We start from the raw sequence: 23515 nt of genomic DNA, 5'->3' as shown, positions 1-23515 counted from the left end.
GACAAAATAAACCTGGATGTAGTTGGAGACCATTATTCTAAGTAATTCAGGAATATAAAACCAAAAAATGTATGCTCTCACTTATAAGAGGGACTGAAGCTATTAGGACACAAAGGCATAAGAATGCTATAATGGACTCTCAGAACTCAGAAGGAAAGGTAGGAGAGGGGTGAGGGATAAAACACTACACATTGGGTACAGTGTATATTGCTTGAGTAATGGGTGCACCAAAATCTGAAAAATCACCACTAAAGAGCTTATCCATGTAATGAAAAACCAACTGTCACCCAAAAACTATTGAGATAACTAAAAAAAAAAATTAAAAAACAGATGAATGTTTTTAAATGACCAGAAAAATAGAATTGGCTCAAAAAACCAAACACATTGTAAAATTAGTTTATTTTGTGGTAGAAACCAGGTATGAGTTGCTGTATTTCTAATTTCACATACTTTCCACTGGGAAATGACTGAAGCTCTAAAATGGCAAGCATTTTTATCATACCTTTTAGGAAAAAAAGTGACGCTGAAGCTGGATGCACAGTAAAAGCCAAGCAGTACCACTCATCTCAAAATATCAAGAGGAAGAGAGAGACTATTTATACAATCTAATTATTTAATCGTTTCCTCAGAGACAGTTAAAACAAAACAACCCTGCATGAAATGAATCCAAAATATGCTGAGTATGTGCAAAACAGTATTGATACTGTCAGTGTACTTCTTAATGTTCTTGCTTCCATGTACAGTGTGTGATATGTAATTAAGTTTAGTACATTTTTTCATATAAACTGTGAAGTAAAACAATGAATTTCAATATAAGCTCAATAAATTTCAATATAAGTTCATATGACTTTATATCATTTTTATTTTCCCTAATGTTTTCCTCCTTGAAGTGAAATATTTCTAATGGTTAAACAGGTACTAAATCTCTAAAAAAGAAATTTAGACTTGAAAAGGCAAGTTTTGAAAGATGTTTTGTGACAAGAAGAAAGGAATCTTGTATCACGACCTCTTCTTGTTGTAATACATTGAAGGAGTCTCATTTATCGGGTTTTGCAGCTTCCAGCCTCAGACGTAATTAATCTCTTTTTCTCTTCTTTTCTGTTCTAACAAAATTCCAGACACAAAACAGACATTTTGTGATGATGAAAATCACAGTTGCCACACAGGCCAGCAGGAATCCAATCACATCCAAAGAGTGGTACTGGAACCAGGTGAGGTCATGGGCTGCAACCCGAAGGTGTTTGGCTCCTTTATGGCGCATGACAAATTCAATCCAGAAGACTGCTCGATCCAGGGGCTTCACTGGTTGATCATGATGAATGCTTGATAATTTCATAGCATTCTCTTTATATCTAAATGATAAACATAAAGGTATCAACATTGACATGTACCCTAGAACTTAAAGTATAATAATAATAATAAATTAAAAAATAATAATAAAAAAAGAAAGTAAGTTAATTAGGCCAGGCGTGGTGGCTCACACCTGTATCCCAGCTAACATAACATAAATAAAGCTAAATGTTACTGATAAGAGAGGCTTTTCCTTGCCACATTATAATAGAACACTTAGGATTTCCTCTATTTTTTGTGTTTATTTTTAAATTATTTGATACCTAGAATCTTAAAATACATTATATGGCTTCTAAAATGCAAATTTAAGTATAAAATACATAAAATAAATGTACACACACTACATGAGACAACTCAAAAAGGTAAGATCATCTTGAACATTATTGTGAGATGAAAACACCAATTTACCTAGCTCTCAGATCATGATAGAGACAAATAAAATTTGGCATACCCATATTATAAAATATATTGATGTAAAAAGAAATGAAATATTAATACACACAACATAAAGTCAAAAACCACAAAAACAACAAAAATTACACTTTGAAAGAAGTCATTTACACGTCATAAGTTGTATGATTCAATTTGTATGAAATATGTAGAGAGAATAATCGATAGAGAAGGAAAGCAAATTGGTGTTAGCCTAGGGCTAAGGGGTCATGGGAAGTGACTTCTATACCATTATGGTTTCTTATATGTTGATCAAAATGTTCCCAAATTATATAATAGTGATGGCTTCATGACTGTAAGCATACTAAATACATTTGGATTTTATACTTTAAGTAGGTGGGTTTTATGCTATGGAAGTTAAATGATCAAGTCTGTTACAATAATAATAATAAAAATAAATTTTTCAGTGAGAAAACAGATATACTTTGAGGCATTTTAGATATTGAATTAAAATATTTTATTATATGACTTCAAGTTTATCCTTCCTTTCTATTGTGGATTGATTATGTCAAATTTATTTTAAAATGTCTTACTATGTATATTACTTTAAAAAAACTTTTTCTGTAGAAAATTATTTCAATAATTGGTTATTCGTTAAATGTATGTGGTTCAAATAAAATTTTTAAATAACAACTCAAAAATAAAAGCAGATTTCAGATTGTTTAAATCATTTAAATTCTTTCAAAATCAGTCTCTTATATAAGGGATAAAAGTCATACTCACTACTGACAAGAGAACCTATCTAAAAACACCACCAAGTAAAGAAAAAGTTATACTCACAAAGGATCATTTATTACTGTTTTCAGTGCATTGAATAAGTCTGTACTCGACATTGTGTTGAAGTCCAATCTAACAGCTGCACCCTTGGCCTTCATGTGTGCAATGTTATCAAGTTGATCAGCAAACAATGGAACGCCCACCATGGGGATTCCATGGTAGATCGCCTCGTAGATGCCATTGGCTCCACCATGAGTTATAAAAGCTCTGGTTTTTGGATGACCTAGGATTGGATGAATTTTAGCAAAATTATTCATAGGAATAAAATGAGAAATGCACAATGGAAGAATCTGGATGTGGCAGTGTTTCCTAGATAATACACTGAACTGAAATGAAATTGTTTTCAGACTTCAGAGGAAGGAGCACCTACTTCTGCTGTGGATGTAAGTGAAGGCTATGTAGTGTGTTCAACTTCAGATCGAAAAAAATAATTCAAGATTACCAGTTGGACTAATAAAAAAGTGAAATTTAGATAAGGAAACACAATGTGCAAAAAGGAAAAAGCACAGAAAAGGGATGGGCATGTAAGAAATGTGTTCTTGTTTTTTGTTTCGTTTTGTTTTGTTTTAATGGAGACGGAATCTCCCTATGTCACCAGGGTGCAGTGCAGTGGTACAATCTTGGCTCACTGCAACCTCCACTTCCTGGGTTCAGGCAATTGTCCTACTCAGCCTTCTGAGTAGCTGGGACTACAGGGGCAAACCTCCATGCCCGGTTAATTTTTGGTATTTTAATGGAGACTGAGTTTCACCATGTTGCCTAGGATGGTCTTGAACTCCTGAGCTCAGTCAATCCACCCACGTCAGCCTCCCAAAGTGCTAGGATTACAGACGTGAGCCACCTTGTCTGGCTGGAATGTGTTCTCTTAAGTACAGTCATGGAGTGTGATATGTGGAGTGTGCAAGGCAGCAGGCAGTGAGCTGGTGGTGGTGCTAGAATTGAGGAAGGACAGGTCACACTTCATTATGAAATGTGTCAACATTTTTCAATTAAGATTAGAGATTTAATCCTACACAAAATGCAGTGTCCATGGTGGTAGCAGAAGAGCTGTTATTTTTAGTGACATTTGAAACAACCCTACAGAAGAGGAAAGTAAAGTTGTAGAAATATGAGAAAGGAAGACAACCCAGGAAGTGCCAGAAAAATTCTCTGAGAGGAAATAACACCTGAAATAATACCCTGATCATAAAGAATGTGGGTGCCTACCATAAAATGCCAACAATTATTGTTTATTCTTTTCACCCTAGGACTGGAAAATAAATATACAGAAGTTTCATTTTATTTTTAAGTTTTTTCCATAACAAATGTTCAATAGGCTTGTTTCATGACAACTATTAACACTGTAATAATCGGTTACTAATATACTCAATATTTGTTCTCCAGAGACTTACCAAGAAGATCGTTCTGGGGTAGCCACTTGTACAGCTGAGTATTGAGTCCTAAGGTATCTGGTTTATTCCCATCAAATCTCCACAGAACCTGTTACATAGAAGAAAATATCTTATTCTATGAGAGGAGCTCAAAGGTATAGAATGTTAGAACTCTAAAGAGATTAACAATGAGAACAAGGGATGTTAAGTAACAAGAACTATTCAGACTGATGTAAATAGAATACTCACATTTCATTTCCTTAATTTTATGATTAGTTAGGTATATAAGGAAATCATGATTTTTCAAAATTGTAGCTTAGACAAATAAGATTACCAATGAAAAGTTCAAGTGTTCAAAAGAGTTGTTACACTTTTCAAAAGAAAACCTGTATGTGGCAAACCTCTATATGAAGAAAAGGTTAACATCACTGGTCAAAACCACAAAGAGATACCATCTCACATCAGTCAGAATGGCCATTATTAAAAACTCAAAAAATAACAGATGCTGGTGATGTTGTATAGAAAAAGAAATGCTTGTACTCTGTAGGAGCGTGTGTAAGTTCAACCATTGTGGAAGACAGGGTGGTGATTCCTCAAAATCCTGGAGGCAGAAACACTATTCAACACAGCAATCCCATTACTGGGTATGTATCCAAAGGACTATAAATTAGAACATGCACACATATGTTCATTACAGCACTATTCATCCTCGCAAAGACATGAAATCAATCTAAATGCCCTTCAACGATGGATTGGATAAAAAAAATGTGGTATATGTACACAGTGAAATATTATGCAGCCAAAAACAGAACAAGTTCATATCTTTTGCAGGAACATAAGTGAACTGCAGACCATTATCCTTCACAAACAAACACAGGAACGGAAATCCAAATACTGCATGCCTTCACTTATAAGTGGAAGCTAAAAGATGGGAATGCATGAACATATACAGAGGAACAACATACGCTGGGCCTTATTGGAGGGTGGGGGATAGGAGGAAAGAAAGGATCAGGAAAAACAACTAAAAGGTACTAGTCTTACTACTTGCATGACAAAACAGTCCGTACAACAAATCCCCAAGGCATAAATTTACCTATGTAACAAATACCCCCATTTACCATGAAATTAAAAGTTAACAAATGGAATTGAACTTTAAAAAGATAAACAATTTTAATAATTATATACATTGAAAATTTTAGGTAGTCATCATTCTAGTGTGAAAAACCAGTAACAACTTACTAATGACCTATATGCTTATTTTGTGTTGTGTATTTTATGAGTTTTCATCTACCAAATTTAATATTAATTTATTCTTTTTTGAGTAATATGGGAAGTAGTTCACTTATATCTACTTGTCTATAAGTTATTTTAATAGAGTTTGATGTCTTTGATTGATAAAAATGCAAGTCTACAAAATAAGCCACCTGGAAGAAGTCAATTAATGCCTCAAATGTAGCATGTATAACTTCTTTGAAATTACAAATTATCAAGTACTACTTCCAAGAAAAATTTCAAGTGATAGCTTTTGACACAAATTCAGAGTATTCTCAGGATTGCTAATTTTGGATATTTTTTCAACATAGAAATGAGGAACCTATTGGTACCACAAATAAAAATACAACTCTTGAATAAATTTAAAATTGTATTTTGCTGAATTTTGGTCAACTGATTGCTAACACTTAGGCAATGTGCTACAAAATTTTGACAACAGAGATTCATATGTTCTGCTGTAGCCAAGACATTTTTATGTTTACATTACTAATTTTGGAACCCCCAAAGAATCCTTATAAATTAAAAAATAATTTACAGTGCTTAAGTTCTATTTGTTACATCCATGTTAAAATAACTTTGGGATTTTGGCAAAATATTAGCATAGGCCATTACAACAAGGCTATGTCAGACAGGGAACTAAAAAGTGATCGACGCATTTTATTTTATATAAAAGAAAATATGTTCCTACTACGTTCTATGGAAACAGCATCTGAACCTGTTCCCCTGCCTGACTTCCTTCTGCTTGAGTCCTTCCTGTATTTCCTTCTGCTGCCTCCATTGGGAGGAGTTGTTAATCTCACAGTGCAGCGTCCTTGTGGGGCCACATATTATACGACACAGGGTCCACCCTCAGAGCAGGATCCATCTCCACCCATTTTCTTTCATCTTCCTACTTCAGACATTGGCTGGGTCTGGTCCAGAAAGGCAGGCTGCTTTTTCTCTTTCTCCAAATTTACCTGGCTGTGTAGATCCTTATATTAGTTGTCTGACAGCCTAGGCCGTCCTTTCTCTGACTAGTACCCTGAACATCACTCAAATAGGCCTACTCCAAATTGTACCGGAAGTACATGAGGCTGGGTATCATGGCAACACTAACCTGCATGATGCATGTCAGACTTTTTAAATACCTGCTATTGTTATTGTTCTAGTGAAGTTACTAAAATGTAATGTTTTCTAACATCTGTAGGGTGTACGATGCCCTCAGGAAATCTTAAACAAAAGGATCAATCACAGGGGCAGAATTTGGTGATAGCACTAACCTGACCCCAATATCATGATAATACCAAAGCTTTAGCTGCAACTCTTAATTATATTTATTCCTGATCACAATATTAATGCCAAATTAATTACCAATGAAAAACACCCTCTGTATTATTTTAGTATCTTCCATATATATTTTTGATTTTGAATTAATATCTGAGATAATTAGTGCTTTCCCAACAGCTAAATTTAGAGGCAGGAAGTTTCTACAATTGGATTCTTTACAAACCTTAACAACCTCTTTCAGCAGTTTTTCACAACATTAAGACATTGTATCTTACCTTTTGTGGGATCTTGGCAAGGGCTGATGCAATTACGTTAGCCCTTTCTTCTGACATGTTACTGACCATCGACCCCAGAGAAAACACCACAATACCATTTTCTCCAGAGCTCTGGACAAACTCTTCCATTTCCTGTGAAAAAAAGAACATGTTCCATCATAATAGATTATCAGCACAGCAAGCACTGTGAAACAATTGGTATACAAACTAAAAAGAGAAAATCAACTACTCTCAGGAATAATTGGAGTAAAGGATGTTTTTTGACTGACTCAATTATTCAGTTTTTTTGCAAGATGTATACTATGAGATTGGTTGCCTTTGTTAAGAGTATTTGTGTAAGTGTGTGAGTGTGTGTGTGTGTGTGTGAGAGAGACAGAGAAATGAAATAGAGCTATTACATAGTATTTGGGGAGATACCCAAACTCTTCATTTATAATATTTTAAGTACTAATGTAGGCTCCTTAAAGTGGCACCACTTGGCTTTAATGCTATATTGTTGTTCTGCTAAATCACATGTGTTTATTTTACGCAGGTTTTCTACAGAATTATTTTAGTTGGAAGTCATTAGTGGTTGACTTCCCTGACTCTGAGCACTGAGGAAAAGTTACTCACAGCTGGGATTATGTAAATCTACATTTATCTTACTATAATCCTTTGCACGTCACTTAAAGTTTGTCAGAGTTTTCCAGTCTTGTTTCAAAAAAGAAAAAATAGTAACTGTAAAAAGTGGTGGTAAAGAATCACTGACATTCTGGAGTCTGCTATTGTGGTTTGGAATTTCTATGAATTAATTATAAGAATCTCATTTATAATACAGAATTGTACAGTATATAGATAGTTGAGTGATCATATTTTTCAGATGATTGTTTAGGTGGAACACCTATTGCTGTGAAATCACACTGTTAAATTGATGTACTATCTTTAACTGCATGTGAGGAACTCTCATCATCTCTTTGCTGTGTCTCAGAGGCAGCAGCACTTGCACCAGAATGGGAGAGACTGCCAGGCCTTTCTGCAGAGGAGATTTGGTCACCTTCTTGAGTAGCTCACTCACACCACATACAAATCTTGGTGAAAACGTACTTGGCTGGAATTTATTGAGAATCATTCTGACTTGTGTTCCCCAATCTATGCCAATTTTTAAAGTTAAATAATTTCAGATATAGTCACTGGGGTAAAACTTTCTCTTAAGTGTTCTTTACAAAACAAAGAAAAAAATTCCAAATGTTTATTTGCAGACCACTTATGGCTGACTATTTTTTAAAATATGACTTCTAGGCTGGGCGCGGTGGCTCAAGCCTGTAATCCCAGCACTTTGGGAGGCCGAGACGGGCGGATCACGAGGTCAGGAGATCGAGCCCATCCTGGCTAACACGGTGAAACCCCGTCTCTACTAAAAAAAATAAATAAATAAATAAAAAATACAAAAAAAATATGACTTCTAATCTTAAGAAATTAGTGTTAATGATGTCAGAGTCACTGTAGTACTGTTCCAGATAATACATGGGATATTCAGGTATTGTGTGTGATTGCAATTACCTGTAGCCACATTTGATGTAACTTATGTTCAGTGTTTTGTCTCAGTGGCTTGATGCTCAGAGCTTTCTTCATCTACCCAGTGTTAAAGAAATATAACCACGGTTTAAAGATTCATTATTGATGTGGACTAATTGTCCCCCATTCTGTGACAACTTAAAAAAAAAACACTATTTATGTAAGGAATTTTACAAAAGTATTAAAAGTTCGAAAAAGAAAATAAATTTTTAAATAAAATTTCTGTCTAGAGATGTTATCATGGTAAACTATGTATATTTTCATCATGGCTTTTGTTCTATTTTTATAGCTTAATATACACTTGTGACATTTACTTAGACAATTTTGTTCTTATTGTATGTGCTTTTCCTCCTACAAAAAATGTGTCATCTTGTAATATTTATAATTTTCTGCCTCGCTTTACTTGTATTAAAGCTGACTGTAACTGAATATTGTATTGATAAAATTATTATAATGCTACAGTATGCATCTAATGTAAGTTTTTAATTATTCCTTAATTTAAGATGTTTGATTACTTCCAATGTATAGTTTATGAATATTTTCCATAAATATTAAATATGTATATCTTGATTTTTTTCTCTGTATGATTTCATGTAAATATCTTATACAACCAATGGCTATATGCATTTTTAACACTTGATACATTTGCCAATTGTCCTTTTCTATTAAAATATACATAAATTATCTGAGAATCTAATATTTAATTGAATAGAAAGCAACTTGGCTTTACAATTATTTTACATAATAAACAATTAGAAAATGGGTTTCACAACCATTGACTTGCAGTCAAAGCTTCCTTCAAGTTAATAACAACAGCTAGTATAAGTAATTAACAACAGCTAGTATTAGTAATTATCACTGTTGTACTACTAGTCATCCTTTTTCTTATCCTGCTACACCTCCTACTTTCTTGCTCCTCCTACTGGCACTATCGGTTTCCTTTAATGTGAGTGGGGAAATCTTTCAAGAGTAGGATAGGGTGGCACAGAATTTCCAACAGTCTCACCTCAGCTTTTGTCTCTTTAGAAAATTACCAATATGAAGCCCACACAATTTGAATTCAACATAGATATTAAATTTTAACTATGGAATAAAATATCAGTATCATGTTGCGGCTAATAAGGAGGCAGACAAAAATGATCTCTTAAGAGATTACATAATAATGTAATAAAGAATGCTTACTTTCTACCTATTTCTTAGAACTGTGATATCAATTTAAAGTATATGAAGTTCTTCTGTTTCTTCATAAAGATTATAATGTTACGTGATGACATAATTCTTTTGTTATTGTAAACTAAGGGCACTATTCAGATAAAAGTGGTAGAAATTATTGGGTATTTATTATACATGCATTGTTCAATTTTTCTGTGCTTCTCTATCAGGCAGCTATGATGTTAAGACACAAGTTATCCTGGGAAGCTTTACTGAGTTACTTGTTTTAAGGCAGAAAACACCTGCTCTAATAGGGTATGTTTATGCTAAGATGTAAACCTCTGGAATCTCAATGCAGAATGATGTAAATGTTTGAATAAAATCAAGTGAACACTGGGTCTTGCTTCAACTATTATTCGAATAACACAATTATATTGTTAAAGAATTATTTTCTTGTAAGTTAGAATACTGGTGAAGATCCTTATCACTTATGGTAGAATTTTACAATTTCAGCTCGCTCATCTTACTATCAGAACTGACATGTCTTCTTTTAATCAAGTCCACAAGGTAACTGTCATATAGAAGACAGGTAGGACTTTGTTAGAGAATGCAATCTTGAAGCACTGAATAATTAGTTTCTATTAAATGAGGAATGATATCTCAAGTGACTTATACATGTTAAGTAATTAGTACTATTCATAATAACAATAGCCATAATTGCAAAATTAATAACATTTCTGAATCACTAACTATATGCCAGAGACATTTTAAGTGGTTTATTTGTATTAACTTTTTTCCACACAACACCATATGAAGTTAGCAGTATTACTGCAAAAGTAGGCATAGTTAATTCTATCCACTTTCTAGTCCACTTTTCCATCATCTGCTACTTGAATTCATACAAAATTTTCTGAACGGTCGGATCTTTCCAGTCTGGCCCTTCTGCAATTTAATTCATTGAACATCTTGGAATATTTTTTAAAATATAATCTTATCACATATTTTCTTTTCTTAACTCTTTTTAGTAGTTCCTAAATGTGCTTAATACATATTTCAGTTCCTAAGGAATATCTGGCTTTTATCTTGCCTGTCAGCATCATCTGATTCTTACTCAGTGTCTCCCTTGCAAACTAAACTTTGAGTCTTGAGAACGGCCCTGAACATTTTGCGTGCTTTTCTTTTTGTGCTTTTTTCCCTGTCTCATTCTTTCATCTATTCCTGCATATTGTTCAGCTCTCATCTAAATTATTAACATCAGTGACTCCAGGATACTATATTATCTACACTGTATGCTTCTTTAGCATTGGTTTTTCCCTGGAGATAATAGTTTTTGCACAGTTTCTATTACTTGCATATATTCTATCTTTCAAAGTAAATATAAGGTGTGTTGGGACAGAAACTGTGTCCAACACACTTACCTGTGGTGTGTGCTAATCTCGTTATAAATATTCTTTGAAGGAACGGCCAGTACCTTATTATGTGTTGCATAATCAAAACTTTAATTTACCCACCCTATTTTCAAAATCTCCTTAGTATCCCTCTTTATCTGTAATAATGATGAAATTCACAAACTTGTGATGGTATCAACATGTATGTGAGTTTTTAATTGGTATGTGCTTTACCTTCCCACTACGCATGTTTCTTCCAGTGTAAGTCAAACACTGAATGAATGTAGAACTATTTGCACTGAAAGTTCAAAGCAGACAAACAAACAGTAATAGTTTACCTTAGGTAGGGGTTTGGCAGGTTTGCAGTGGAGTCCTCCAACGAACTCAATATTTGGTAAGAGTGGGTGAGGAAACTGAAAATCCCAGTAGTTTCGAATAAGCCATATCTCAGCTTTTGCCATTGTCTCGAATAATGTAGTAGGTCTTCCTGATGGGAAAATAAAACAAGAAAAGGTAGATGACACAGATCATTAGGTAATTTTCTGAAAGAAGTTAGAATAATGTAGGCAAAAATTCAAGTGAAGTGTTTGTGCTTTGAAATATATATATATATATTCATATATAGGCATAATTTAATTATTAAGTATTATATATTTTGCCCCTGTGTATTTACAAGAAAGACAAAGTGGTGAGAGGATCATGAGGGAAAACTACATCCCTTATGTCACATCGGTATATTCACAACCATAAACAAGCCATGGAGAATTAATCTCCATTTCCTTATTTTTTAAACCTTCATAGTAACAGACATACATAAAAGTCACTCTTGGAGCTCCATTATCAATGAATTCTACTGTATCCATGAAAATAATTTTCTAAGAAATAGTCTCATTTCCATAATTCATTAATCTAGTCCTTTTATCTTTGGATCTTCAAGTGAACTGTTGATTTTTTTGAAATTATGGCTGAAATCCTTGTACCTGCTATTGCTTTTGATTTATGCTAAGATCTTAACAATATCAGTTTGTAAGTAAATATATTTGCAAATTACAGCTAGAAAGCTTTGAGAAATTATTAAAATAGACATTTGTGTTCAATCTTAATTTGGTTCATATTTTAAATAACGATGCATAGTTTCAAAAAACTATACAGTTATAACTTTTTTTAAATTATTACTCTAAGTTCTACGGTACATGTGCATAACGTGCAGGTTTGTTACATATGTATACTTGTGCCATGTTGGTGTGCTGCACCCATCAACTCATCAGCACCCATCAACTCATCATTTACATCAGGTATAACTCCCAATGCAATCCCTCCCTACTCCTCCCTCCCCATAATAGGCCCCGGTGTGTGACGTTCCCCTTCCCGAGTCCAAGTGATCTCATTGTTCAGTTCCCACCTATGAGTGAGAACATGCGGTGTTTGGTTTTCTGTTCTTGTGATAGTTTGCTGAGAATGATGGTTTCCAGCTGCATCCATGTTCCTACAAAGGACACAAACTCATCCTTTTTTATGGCTGCATAGTATTCCATGGTGTATATGTACCACATTTTCTTAATCCAGTCTGTCACTGATGGACATTTGGGTTGATTCCAAGTCTTTGCTATTGTGAATAGTGCCACAATAAACATACATGTGCATGTGCCTTTATAGCAGCATGATTTATAATCCTTTGGGTATATACTCAGTAATGGGATGGCTGGGTCATATGGTACTTCTAGTTCTAGATCCTTGAAGAATTGCCATACTGTTTTCCATAATGGTTGATCTAGTTTACAATCCCACCAACAGTGTAAAAGTGTTCCTATTTCTCCACATCCTCTCCAGCACCTGTTGTTTCCTAACTTTTTAATGATTGCCATTCTAACTGGTGTGAGATGGTATCTCATTGTGGTTTTGATTTGCATATCTCTGATGGCCAGTAATGACGAGCATTTTTTCATGTGTCTGTTGGCTGTATGCATGTCTTCTTTTGAGAAATGTCTGTTCATATCCTTAACAGGAAATGGGGAAAGGATTTCCTATTTAATAAATGGTGCTGGGAAAATTGGCTAGCCATAAGTAGAAAGCTGAAAGTGGATCTTTTCCTTACTCCTTATACGAAAATTAATTCAAGATGAATTAGAGACTTAAATGTTAGACCTAATACCATAAAAACCCTAGAAGAAAACCTAGGTAATACCATTCAGGACATAGGCATGGGCAAGGACTTCATGTCTAAAACACCAAAAGCAATGGCAACAAAAGCCAAAATTGACAAATGGGATCTAATTAAACTAAAGAGCTTGTGCACAGCAAAAGAAACTACCATCAGAGTGAACAGGCAACCTACAGAAAGGGAGAAAATTTTTGCAATCTACTCATCAGACAAAGGGCTAATATTGAGAACCTACAAAGAACTCAAACAAATTTACAAGAAAAAAACAAACAATCCTCTCAAAAAGTGGGCAAAGGATATGTACAGTTACAACTTAATGCTCACACTTTGACAAGATGATTAGCCTTAAAATGAATGGTTTCCAATCCTTAAGTGAAGGAGAATAGAAGCATTGGAAACTTTAAATTATATGTATTGGTTTCTGTTTCTGAAATGGAGACATTATTTCTCTGAACTGTGGAGGAAACCTCTTGGTAACATGAGTACATATTGCAATTACTAAATAAGGAGACTGAAGTATACAAGATAAAAACAAGTTCTGCAATGTTAAATAGATAGTTCTAGAAAAATGTGTAACTACTCAGTCTACCAGTACACATCCAGCAAGATGTTTCTTGATGAGTCTGACTTTTTTTTAAGACAAAAAAATTATAATACAACAGATGTGGGATTGCTTAAAGAAATCTAAGGTGCACCAATATACAGGTTTATGACTTCCTGGAGTGTTCTGTATGGTTAATGGCCACAGTGTTTTAACAGATTCTATGATTTACCTTTTCTATAGTGTTTGTGAGTTTGATAATCTTTTTTCTTTCATTTGATATACTCATTTGCTAAAAGTTCCCACTACCCAGACTTTATGGCTTTATACTAGCTCAGCTTCAAAGGTACAAGAAAGTTAGATCTCCATGCTACCAATTGAAAAAAATTACTTACCTAGAACTTCACTGTAAAACTGATTCCACTTCTTCATATCCCATGCTTGGAACCAAAAGTCAAAATAAATCACATAGATCATATTTTTTACTCTCTCCATGAAACCCATTTGATCACTGAATTCTGACATAACAACAGGTACGTAGGAAGGAGGGAGTAGAAATCCTGCACCATGCTTTTCAATTGTGTAGCCAGGAGAGAAGCGGAGGCTGTACACAAAGGGTATTTTAAGTAGCTCAGCCAGCAGCTCACCACAGGGGGAAATAGCATCTGCAAGAACAACATCAAATCTTGACTCCTGTAGTTTCTTCATAAGTTTCTTATTAGAAACCACGTCTTTACAGAACTGTCTAATCATGTCACCATATGTCCACATCATTTCTTGTACTTGCAAAAAATGTGGCCAAAATGTGTCTTTTGGAACGTCTGACCATCTCTTAACCAGTTGCGTGACGCTATCATTAAACTCAGTTTCAGTTAAAGATGTAGGACAAATTTCAAATTTAAGAGCGGATGGGTTGCTGGGGCCAGGAAGAATGGAAGGTGAATATGCCAATACAGTCACCTCATGACCTCTCTGGACAAGCTCATCCAGGATTGTCTTTATATTCATCCAATGGCTGAATTCTGTGGGCCACACCAGCACCTTTCCACAACTCCCAGAGCTCAAGTAACAGCTCAGCTGTATCAGCAGAAGAGCTGAAGTCCATTTCATAGACATCCTGATGCAATGCAATGCTTGTTTTCCAGTTACTGCTCCTTTCTGTCATTTCTCATGGGGACATCCAAGTATAAATCACTCAAGAAGTTAAAATGTAACTTTTACACGTCAAAGTAAACGCATTATATTAGCAGTCTGAGCATGTGGATAACAAGGAGACAAATAAAAGGTAGAAGACCTGTTTACACAAGTGGGTTTATTTTCCTTTTTATATTTTTAAGTGCTATAATTCAGCTAATATCAGTGATCTTGGATGGACACATCACCTGATTCATGTGATATATTTTAGAATAGTGTCCATAAGAGTAGCTGTGAAAGTTCATGTTCCTGCAGTGTCTTTGACACAGAACTAAAGATAAAATAGCTAAACATGGTTCAAAAACTTCTGTTAATTTGTTGAAATATAATTCAGATACTATACAAATGATCACTTATTGTGTAAAATTTAATGTGCCATAGTATATTCACAGAATTGTGCATCTACCATAACAGTCAGTTTTATAAACTCTTATCTTCTAAAACTAAATCCTATACTCTTTATCCTTTTACTCCCTACTCCTACTTTCTGCATTTGTCCTATCTTGGGCAAATGTTAATTGAATTTCTATCTCTATAGATTTGCCTATTCTGGACATTTTTTAATACATGGAATCATACAATATGTGATCCTTTATGACTGGCCTATTTTACTTAGCATAATATTTTAAAGGTCCATTTATGATAGAACATTTATATGTTGATTCTTACTACCATCAGGAATGATTTAGAGAGTTTCAAGATGAAACTATCCCTATAGACTTTGTTGAATTCATCAAGGATAAAGGGAGGGGAAGATATAAAAGTAAACCAGGCCTGCAGTACATTCAGCAGACAGCTTTCAGTTAGTTTGCTCTCTGACTCACTTCTTCATAGTTTTTTGGTTATTATCGTATAATTATGCAGACACTGTTACAAGATTATAGTTCATCTTAACTGTTCTATAGATAATAAATTAAACATTTTGAAACCGTGTTTTCTCACCTTCAGTTCCAGCATACTGATGAAACCACTGACTCAGCTGGTCTAAAGGACTTCACTGATGCCAGCGGGTCTCAAGGACACCAAGAGGAGCTGACTCACCAAAGACTGCAGTTTCCAACTCCTGATGATTTTAGCCACTATCCTGACTAATCTGTGACGCCAACTTTTCAGTCCATCACACTCCATTATCCCCTTAAAAAATCCAGCCCAGAACTCCTTAGGGAGATGAGTTTTAGAGTCTCCACCTATCTTCTTGCTCAGTGCCCTGCAATTATTAAACTCTTTCTTTGCTGCAAGACATGTCTCAGTGCAATTGGTCTATTATTGCAGAGTGGGCATATGAACCTGTTGGCCCTATAACAAAGAATCCAGTGGAGGAAATAATGACAAATATGGTGGAAATAGAAAGATAACTCAACTTTAAGATGGAACTACATTGCTGCAATCCCGTGATAAAACAAATACATGAGGAGTTGCTTCCTATGGAACAGCAAAGAAAGTTGTTTCATGAGATGGATCTACTCCTGGCAAAGAACATGTAAACATTGTTGAAATGATAACAATGAATTTAGAATATGACTTAAACTTAGTTAATAAAGCAGCATTACACTTTCAGATGTTTGATTTCAATTTTGAAAGAAGAACCGCTATGGGAAAATTGCTATCAAACAGCAATGCGTATTAAACAGAAATATTTTGTGAAAAAGAAGGGTTAGTGGATGTGGCACCTGCTGTTGTTTTCTTACTTTTAAGAAAGTGCTACAGCCATGCCAACTACTAGCAGCCACTACTCTGATGAGTTAGCAGCCATCAACATTGATGCAAGAAAGACTCTCCACCAGCAAAAAATTTAAAACTCACTGAAGGCTCAGATGAGTGTTACCACTTTATAGCAGTGAAGTGTTTTTAATTAAGGCATGTATTTTTTTTGAATCTTAATACTACTGCAGAATTAATGGACTGCAGCATTGTGTAAACATAAGTTTTCTGTGCCAGAGAAACCAAAGCAAATGGTGTGACTCACTTTATTGCATATTTTGTTTTATTGTAGTAGTCTGGAACCAAATCTACAACACCTCAGAAGCATGTCTTGTATTAGCAAAATCACTTAATATGGGATGTACTCTTGAAAATTATTACAAGTTGGGAGAGGCCAAGATGGCAAACTAGAAGCAGTTAATATGCATGGCTCTCATGGAGAGAAACAGATGGAGTGAGTAAATACAGCACCTTCAGCTGAAACATCCAGGTACTTGCACTGGGACTAATCAAGGAAGCAACTGATCTGCAGAGAATGGAGAAAAACAAGGCAGCTATGAATCCATCTGATCCTGGGCTTTTTTTGGGGGGGATGGTTTGTAGGGTATTTATTACTGCCGCCATTTCAGAATTGTTATTTGTCTCATCTTATCCTCGGTTCATCCTTGGGAGGGTGCATGTGTAAAGGAATTTATCCACTTCTAGATTTTCTAGTTTATTTGCATAGACATCTTTATAGTATTATCTGATGATGGTTGGTATTTCTATGGAGTCAGTGGTGATATCTCCTTTATCATTTTTATTGTGTCTATTTGATTCTTCTCTCTTTTCTTTTTTTATTAGTCTAGACAGTTGTCTATTTTATTTCACTTTTTCAAGAAACAGCTCCTGGAGTTTTTTGATTTTTTGAGTAATTTTTCATGTCTCTATCTCCTTCAGCACCACTCTGACCTTGGTTATTTCTTGTCTTCTGCTAGCTTTGGAGTTTGTTTGTGTTTGGTTCTCCAGATATTTTAGTTGTGATGCGTGCATCCAATTTGAGGACTTTCAAGCTCTTTGATGTGAGAATTTAGTCCTTTAAATTTCCCTCTTAGCGATGCTTTAGCTGCATCCCAGATATTCTGCTACTTTGTCTATTTGTTCTCATTGGTTTGAAATAACTTCTTGATTTCTGCCTTAATTTCATTACTTACCCAAGAATCATTCAAGAGCAGGTCGTTCAATTTCCCTGTAGTTGTGGGGTTTTAAGTGAGATTCTTAATCTTGAGTTCTGATTTGATTGTGCTGTGGTCTGAGACACTGCTTAGCATAATTTCAGTTCTTTGCATTTTCTCAGGAGTGTTTTACTTCCAATTCTGTGATTGATTTTAGAGCAACTACCATGTCATGCCAAGAATAATGTATATTCCATGGTTTTCCGGGTGGAGAATTATGTAGATATCTGTCAAGTCCACTTAATCCAGAGCTGAGTTCAAGTCCTGAACATTGTTGTTAATTTTCTGAATTTTCTGCTTCAATGATTTGTCTAATATTGACAGTGGGGTGTTAAAACACCCCACTATTATTGTGTGGGAGTCTAAGTCTCTTTGTAAGTCTTTAAGAACTTGCTTTTGTAAGTCTGGGTGTTTTCTGTATTGGGTGCATATATATTTAGGATAGTTACCTCTTCTTGTTGAATTGAACTCTTTACGCTTATGTAATGGCCTTCTTTATCTTTCCTGATCTTTTGGTTTAAAGTCTGTTTTGTCAGAAACTAGGATAGCAAGACATGCTTTCTTTCTGCTTTCTATTTGCTTGGTAAATTTTTGTCCATCAATTTATGTTGAGCTTATGTGTGTCTTTGCACATGAGATGGGTCTCTTGCATACAGTGTGCTGATGGGTCCTGACTCTTTATTCAGCTTGCTATTCTATATTTTTTAATTGTGGTGTTTAGCCCATTTACACTTAAGGTTAATATTGTTATAATTCCATTACTGAGTATATACCCAAAGAATATAAATTATTATATTTTAAAGATACATGCACACATATGTTCATTGCTGCACTATTCACAATAGTAAAGAGATAGAATCAATCCAAATGCCCATCAATGATAGACTGGATAAGGAAAATGTGGTACATATACACTGTGGAATACTATGAAGACATAAACAGGAATAAGATCATGCCGTTTGCAGGGATATGGATGCAGCTAGAAGCCATTACCTCAGCAAACTAATGTAGAAACAGAAAACCAAATGCCACATGTTTTCACTTATAAGTGGGAACTGAACAACGAGAACACATGGACACATGGAAGGGAAGAAAACACAATGGGGCCTGTTGGGTTAGGGAAGGGAGGGCATCAGGATAAACAGCTAATGCATTCTGGGCTTAATACCTCAGTGATGGCCTGATAGCTGCAGCAAACCACCATGACAAATACTTACCTATGTAACAAATCTGCACAACCTGGACATGTATCCTGGAACTTAAAATAAAATAAATACAATGAACAGCAACAAAAATAAATATGAATAAATGACATCTGAACTAAGAAAGAAGAAAGAAAGAAAGAAAGAAGAAGAAAGAAAGAAAGAAAGAAAGAGAAAGAGAGAAAGAGAGAAGAAAGAAAGAAGAAAGAAAGAAAGAAAGAAAGAAAGAGAAAGAAAGAAAGAAGGGAGGGAGGGAGGGAGGAGGGAGGGAGGGAAGGAGGGAAGGAAGGAAGGAAGGAAGGAAGGAAGGAAGGAAGGAAGGAAGGAAGGAAAGAAGGAAAGAAGGAAGGAAGGAATCAGGATGATGGCCCACCCAGGAGCAATGCAGAGACAAGTGAGCCTCCCTGACCCAGTGAAGTGATGAGTGAACGTGCAACCCCAGGTAACATCCTTCTCCTACAGATCTCTGCAACCCTCGGGTCAGGAAATCGCCTCATGAACCCACTCCATCAGAGCCTGAAATGTGACACACAGAGCTACATGGAGTCTAGGCAGAGCAGCAGCTCAGGCATGTGTAGAGATCTGGGAGTTTTAGATAGCCCAGCTTTCTGGGCTTCCTGTCAAAACTAGCTGTAGCTCTGGCAAAGTGGGAGGTTAAGAATGAACATATACTCCTAGCAAAGAGGCTTAATTCAGGAGGCCAAGAGGTGACAGTCTGCAGGCACCACCTTCACAGCACATCACAGGATAAGATCCACTGACTTGGAATTCCAGACAAGCATGGTAGCAGTGTTGTGCCTACCCGGGATGAAGCTGGAGTTGGGTGCAGAGGGGAAGTGAGCAAGGCGGGCTGCCAATTTGGCTTTTGGAGCAACTTAGCTGTTCTGCATTTTGAGCTTTGAAGAGTCCAAATGGACTAGAGGGGTGGAAGGAATCCCTCAGCTGTTGCAAATCTGTTCTACCTAAACTTGTCTAGACTGCTTATTTAAGCAGATCCCAGATCCTGTTCCTCCCCATTGGGTGGGACCTCCAAATAGGGGCTTCTAGCCACGCTACCCAGTGCTCTCCCATCAATAGAGATTTGAAAACACCCTGGGAGAGAGCTTTCAGGAGTTGTGGACTGCCATCTTTGCTGTCTGGAAGACTTAACAATTCCAGCTTGGAGGTTTTGAAGAGTCCAAGATGACTAAGGTGAAAGTGATGGCCCAGCACAGCAAAGCAGTCCTACAAAAATATGTGACCAGACTGCTTTTTAAAGTGGGTCCCTGACCCTTTTCCTCAGCACTAGGTGGAGTCTCTCAACTGGGATTTTTGGTACTGCCACTGATGTTCCTCAGCTGACAGAGTTTTCAGGTCTCCCTAGTACAGAGTTTCCAGGGGAAGGGGCAGGCTGCCATCTTTGCTGTTTGGGCAACCTAACAATTCCTGCCTTTAAGCTTTGGAGGTTCCAAGGTGACCAGGGGCTGGATGTGTACCCACAGCACAGCACACCTGCTCTAGGAAAATGTGGTCGGATCAGTTTTTGAAGCAGGACTCTGATCCCGTTCCTTCTGACTGTATTAGAACTCCCAACTGAGGTCTCCAGACACCTTCTAGAGATGTGTTTGGGCCAGCAACAGGTCTGTACCTCACTGGTACAGAGCCAATAGAAAAAAGAGGAGGCTGCCATGTTTGTTGTTTCTCAGACTTAACTGGTGATACCTTCAGTTACTGGAAAATCTGAGGTAACTAGAGACTGGAGTGGGCCCCCAGCATACTGCAGCAGCCCTACAGAAAAGTGGCCAGACTGTAATGTGGGTACTTCTTCCCATATCTTCTCACCAGGCAGATCTCCCAAACCTGGGCCTCTAGCCACCCCCTGCCAGAACTATTGATTAGCAACAACTTGGAAACTCACTGGATAGAACCTCCAGGGACACATGAAAGCCTCTCTGCCACAGCCTCTGCAATTGAACTTAGCTTACTAACCTCAGACTACCAAAGGAGCAAAGACCCTAAATGCCATATCCACATCTCCAACAATCTCCAGTTGATTCAAGAAAAGGAGGCCAGTTTATCTCCCATGGATTCCACACATCACACTGCTAGTCACCAAATAGGGAGCCCCTGGCTTAGACCCCCTGAAGAGCCTCTCCATCCTGGGATTATTGTAATGAGTGATTGCAGACCAGCATCTCTCTGGTATGGCTCCTTCAGGAGACAAGCAAAGTGGTGGAGCAGTAAGTCAGCTGATGTGGAGCCCAGAGGGGTTGGTGTGGAGCCCAGAGCAGTTGGTGTGGAAGCATCTGTAGCAAAGCCATCAGCGGCAATCTCTCTAGGCTCAATTTGCTCACATTAGCCCTAGGGAAATTGTGTTCTAGGCTCAGTTTGCTCACTTTAGCCCTAGGGGAATTGTCGGACCTGGTCTTTGCAGGGCAATTCTGCACATCAGATGAGGCTGGTCTGACTGGAGCACTCCTTGGACTTCTACCCTCTTCCAGGGCCCCAGCCTGGCCAAGACTACTTACATGGTAGACTTTGGTGCCCTGGGATCCCACACCATAGTTTCTGCAACAGAGGACTGTGCCTGACTGGGGAGCTCCAGTGAGGTGGCCCCCATAGCCATGCACCAGTCTACATGTTCTCTCTCAATACTGCAGCTTCCTCTTAGCCCACAGAAACTCCCCACACCGCTGTTCTGGTGCAAGTCTGCATGAGTGGGTTTTGCTTTGCTTGCCCCAGCAGCACACAGGAGGGCAGTACAACCTCCCACCGAACCCCTCCCCCCTGCCGACAGCCTTTGCAGACATAGCCTTGGCGGGCACAGAACCAGAAAGCCCTGCCCCTGCCAGTCCCCCACCCTTGTGCTAAAGCTGCACAGAGAACAGGAAATCCTCCCGCACCCTGAGTGATCACTTTTGCTGCTGGGGCACAGAGAAGAGACCCAGAACTATGCTGCCCAGCAACCCACCCTAATCCAACACCACCTCCATGGTAACAGCACACAGTCCCCAGCAGGGTCTTTCCACTCCCCCTCCAGTTGCCTTGCTTCAGCCTTTGTGATGAGCAACCATAGTGAGGCAGACACCTCTGCATTCGCTAGCGCTCTGCTGCAGCTGCTGCACCTCAGTCACCTCAGCTGAGAAGACTCAAAACCTTGAGGAGCCAGAGAACAAAGTTGGGACCCAATAGAAGTCCACTGGAGTTAAAGCACGTGGTACAGGACTTGGGAACAGTAAGTTGGCCCCCCAAAATCTTCCAGAAACAAAGCCAGTTGGCTGAATTCACCTTATGTCACCATGAACCCTCAAGGTAATTAAATAAGGTAAACCAAAACACAAGCAAAGGTTAACAACCTCAAAAATTTAAGATATATAGGCCCAAAAAGATAAAAAAAATTGTAAGAATGCCGTAAACTCAAAAAGTCACAGTGCCTTCTCTCATCCAATGACCACTTCACCTCTCCAGCAAGGATTCAAAACCAGGCTGAGGCTAAGATGGCTGACATGACAGAAGTAGAATTCAGAATATGGATAGAAATGAAGTTCACTAAGCTAAACAAGTATATTATAACCCAAAAGCAAGAAAGCTAAAAATGATAACAAATTATGATAGGAGCAAAATATAGTATAAAGAACTCTACTTTACATAGTAACCAGTATAAAGAGGAAAGTAAACAATCTAATAGAGCTGGAAATTATAACACATGAATTTCATAATGAAATCACAAGTATTAATAGCAGAATAGAACAAGGAAAGAAAAGAATCTCAGAGTTTGAAGAATGGCTGTCTGAATTAAGACAGGCAGACAAAAATAGAAAAAGAAAGAATGAAAAGGAATGAACGAAACCTCCAAAAAATATGAGATTTTGTAAAGAGACTACATCTACAACTAACTAGAGTACCTGAAAACTATGGGGACAATGGAGTCAACCTGGAAACCGTATTTCAGGTATCAACTCTGAGACCTTCCCTTACCTAGCTAGAGAGGCCAGCATTCAAATTTGGATAATACAGAGAACCCCAGGAAGATACTCCATGAGAAGATTATCATCAAGACACATAGTTATCAGGTTCTTCTTGGTAGAAACGAAAAAAAACAAATGTTACAGAAAGATAGTGAGAAAGACCAGGTCACCTACAAAGGGAAGCCCTTAAAACTAACCGTGTACCTCTCTGCTGAAACCCTACAAACCAGAAGAGATTGGGGGCCAATATTTAACATCTGGCCAAACTACGCTTTATACAAAAAGGAAAAATAAGATATTTTTTAGACAAGCAAAGGCTGAGGAAATTTGTTACCACCACACTTGCCTTAGAAAAGCTTCTTAAGGAAGCACTAAATACGTAAGGAAAAAAAAAAAAAATTCCAGCCATTACAAAAGCACACTGAAGTATACATACCAATGACACTATAAATCAACCACATAGACAAGTCTGCAAAATAACCAGCAAACATCATGATGGCAGGATCAAATCCACACATATCAATATTAACCTTAAATGCATATGGGCTAAATGTCCTAATCAAAAAATACAGAGGCATAAGCTGGTTAAAGAACCGAGACCCATTGGTATGTTGTATTTAAGAAACCAATCTCACCTGCAATGGCATACATAGGCCCAAAATAAATGAATGGAGAAAAATCTACCAAACAGATAGAAAACA

At 36.9% G+C, this 23515-nt stretch overlaps 1 protein-coding gene across 1 annotated transcript; it reads right to left on the bottom strand.

Moving 5' to 3' along the window:
• Positions 1 to 380: 380 nt before the first annotated feature.
• LOC117085536 (UDP-glucuronosyltransferase 2B30) lies at positions 381 to 14719 on the bottom strand. The gene is made up of 6 exons (XM_033214531.1): positions 13952 to 14719; positions 11193 to 11341; positions 6761 to 6892; positions 3969 to 4056; positions 2581 to 2800; positions 381 to 1352 (listed from the first exon to the last, which is right to left on the bottom strand). Exons 1-6 carry the CDS (start codon positions 14670 to 14672, stop codon positions 1076 to 1078), a joined length of 1587 nt encoding a protein of 528 aa, XP_033070422.1. The 5' UTR covers positions 14673 to 14719; the 3' UTR covers positions 381 to 1075.
• Between the last annotated feature and the right edge of the window lie 8796 nt (positions 14720 to 23515).

The sequence above is a fragment of the Trachypithecus francoisi genome, unplaced genomic scaffold, assembly GCF_009764315.1.
Source record: "Trachypithecus francoisi isolate TF-2019V2 unplaced genomic scaffold, Tfra_2.0 Lachesis_group1, whole genome shotgun sequence".
NCBI lineage: Eukaryota > Metazoa > Chordata > Mammalia > Primates > Cercopithecidae > Trachypithecus > Trachypithecus francoisi.
The sequence above is the reverse complement of the archived record's forward strand: the minus strand, read 5'-3'. Positions and strand labels throughout refer to the sequence as shown.

Coding starts and splice junctions, on each gene's coding strand:
- LOC117085536 (XM_033214531.1), bottom strand. CDS start 14,672: ATGTCTATGAAATGGACTTCAGCTCTTCTGCTGATACAGCTGAGCTGT. Junction 4,057..6,760: donor TTGCCAAGATCCCACAAAAG/GTAAGATACAAT, acceptor TCTATGTAACAG/GTTCTGTGGAGATTTGATGG. Junction 1,353..2,580: donor ACAGTAATAAATGATCCTTT/GTGAGTATAACT, acceptor TTTATCATTTAG/ATATAAAGAGAATGCTATGA.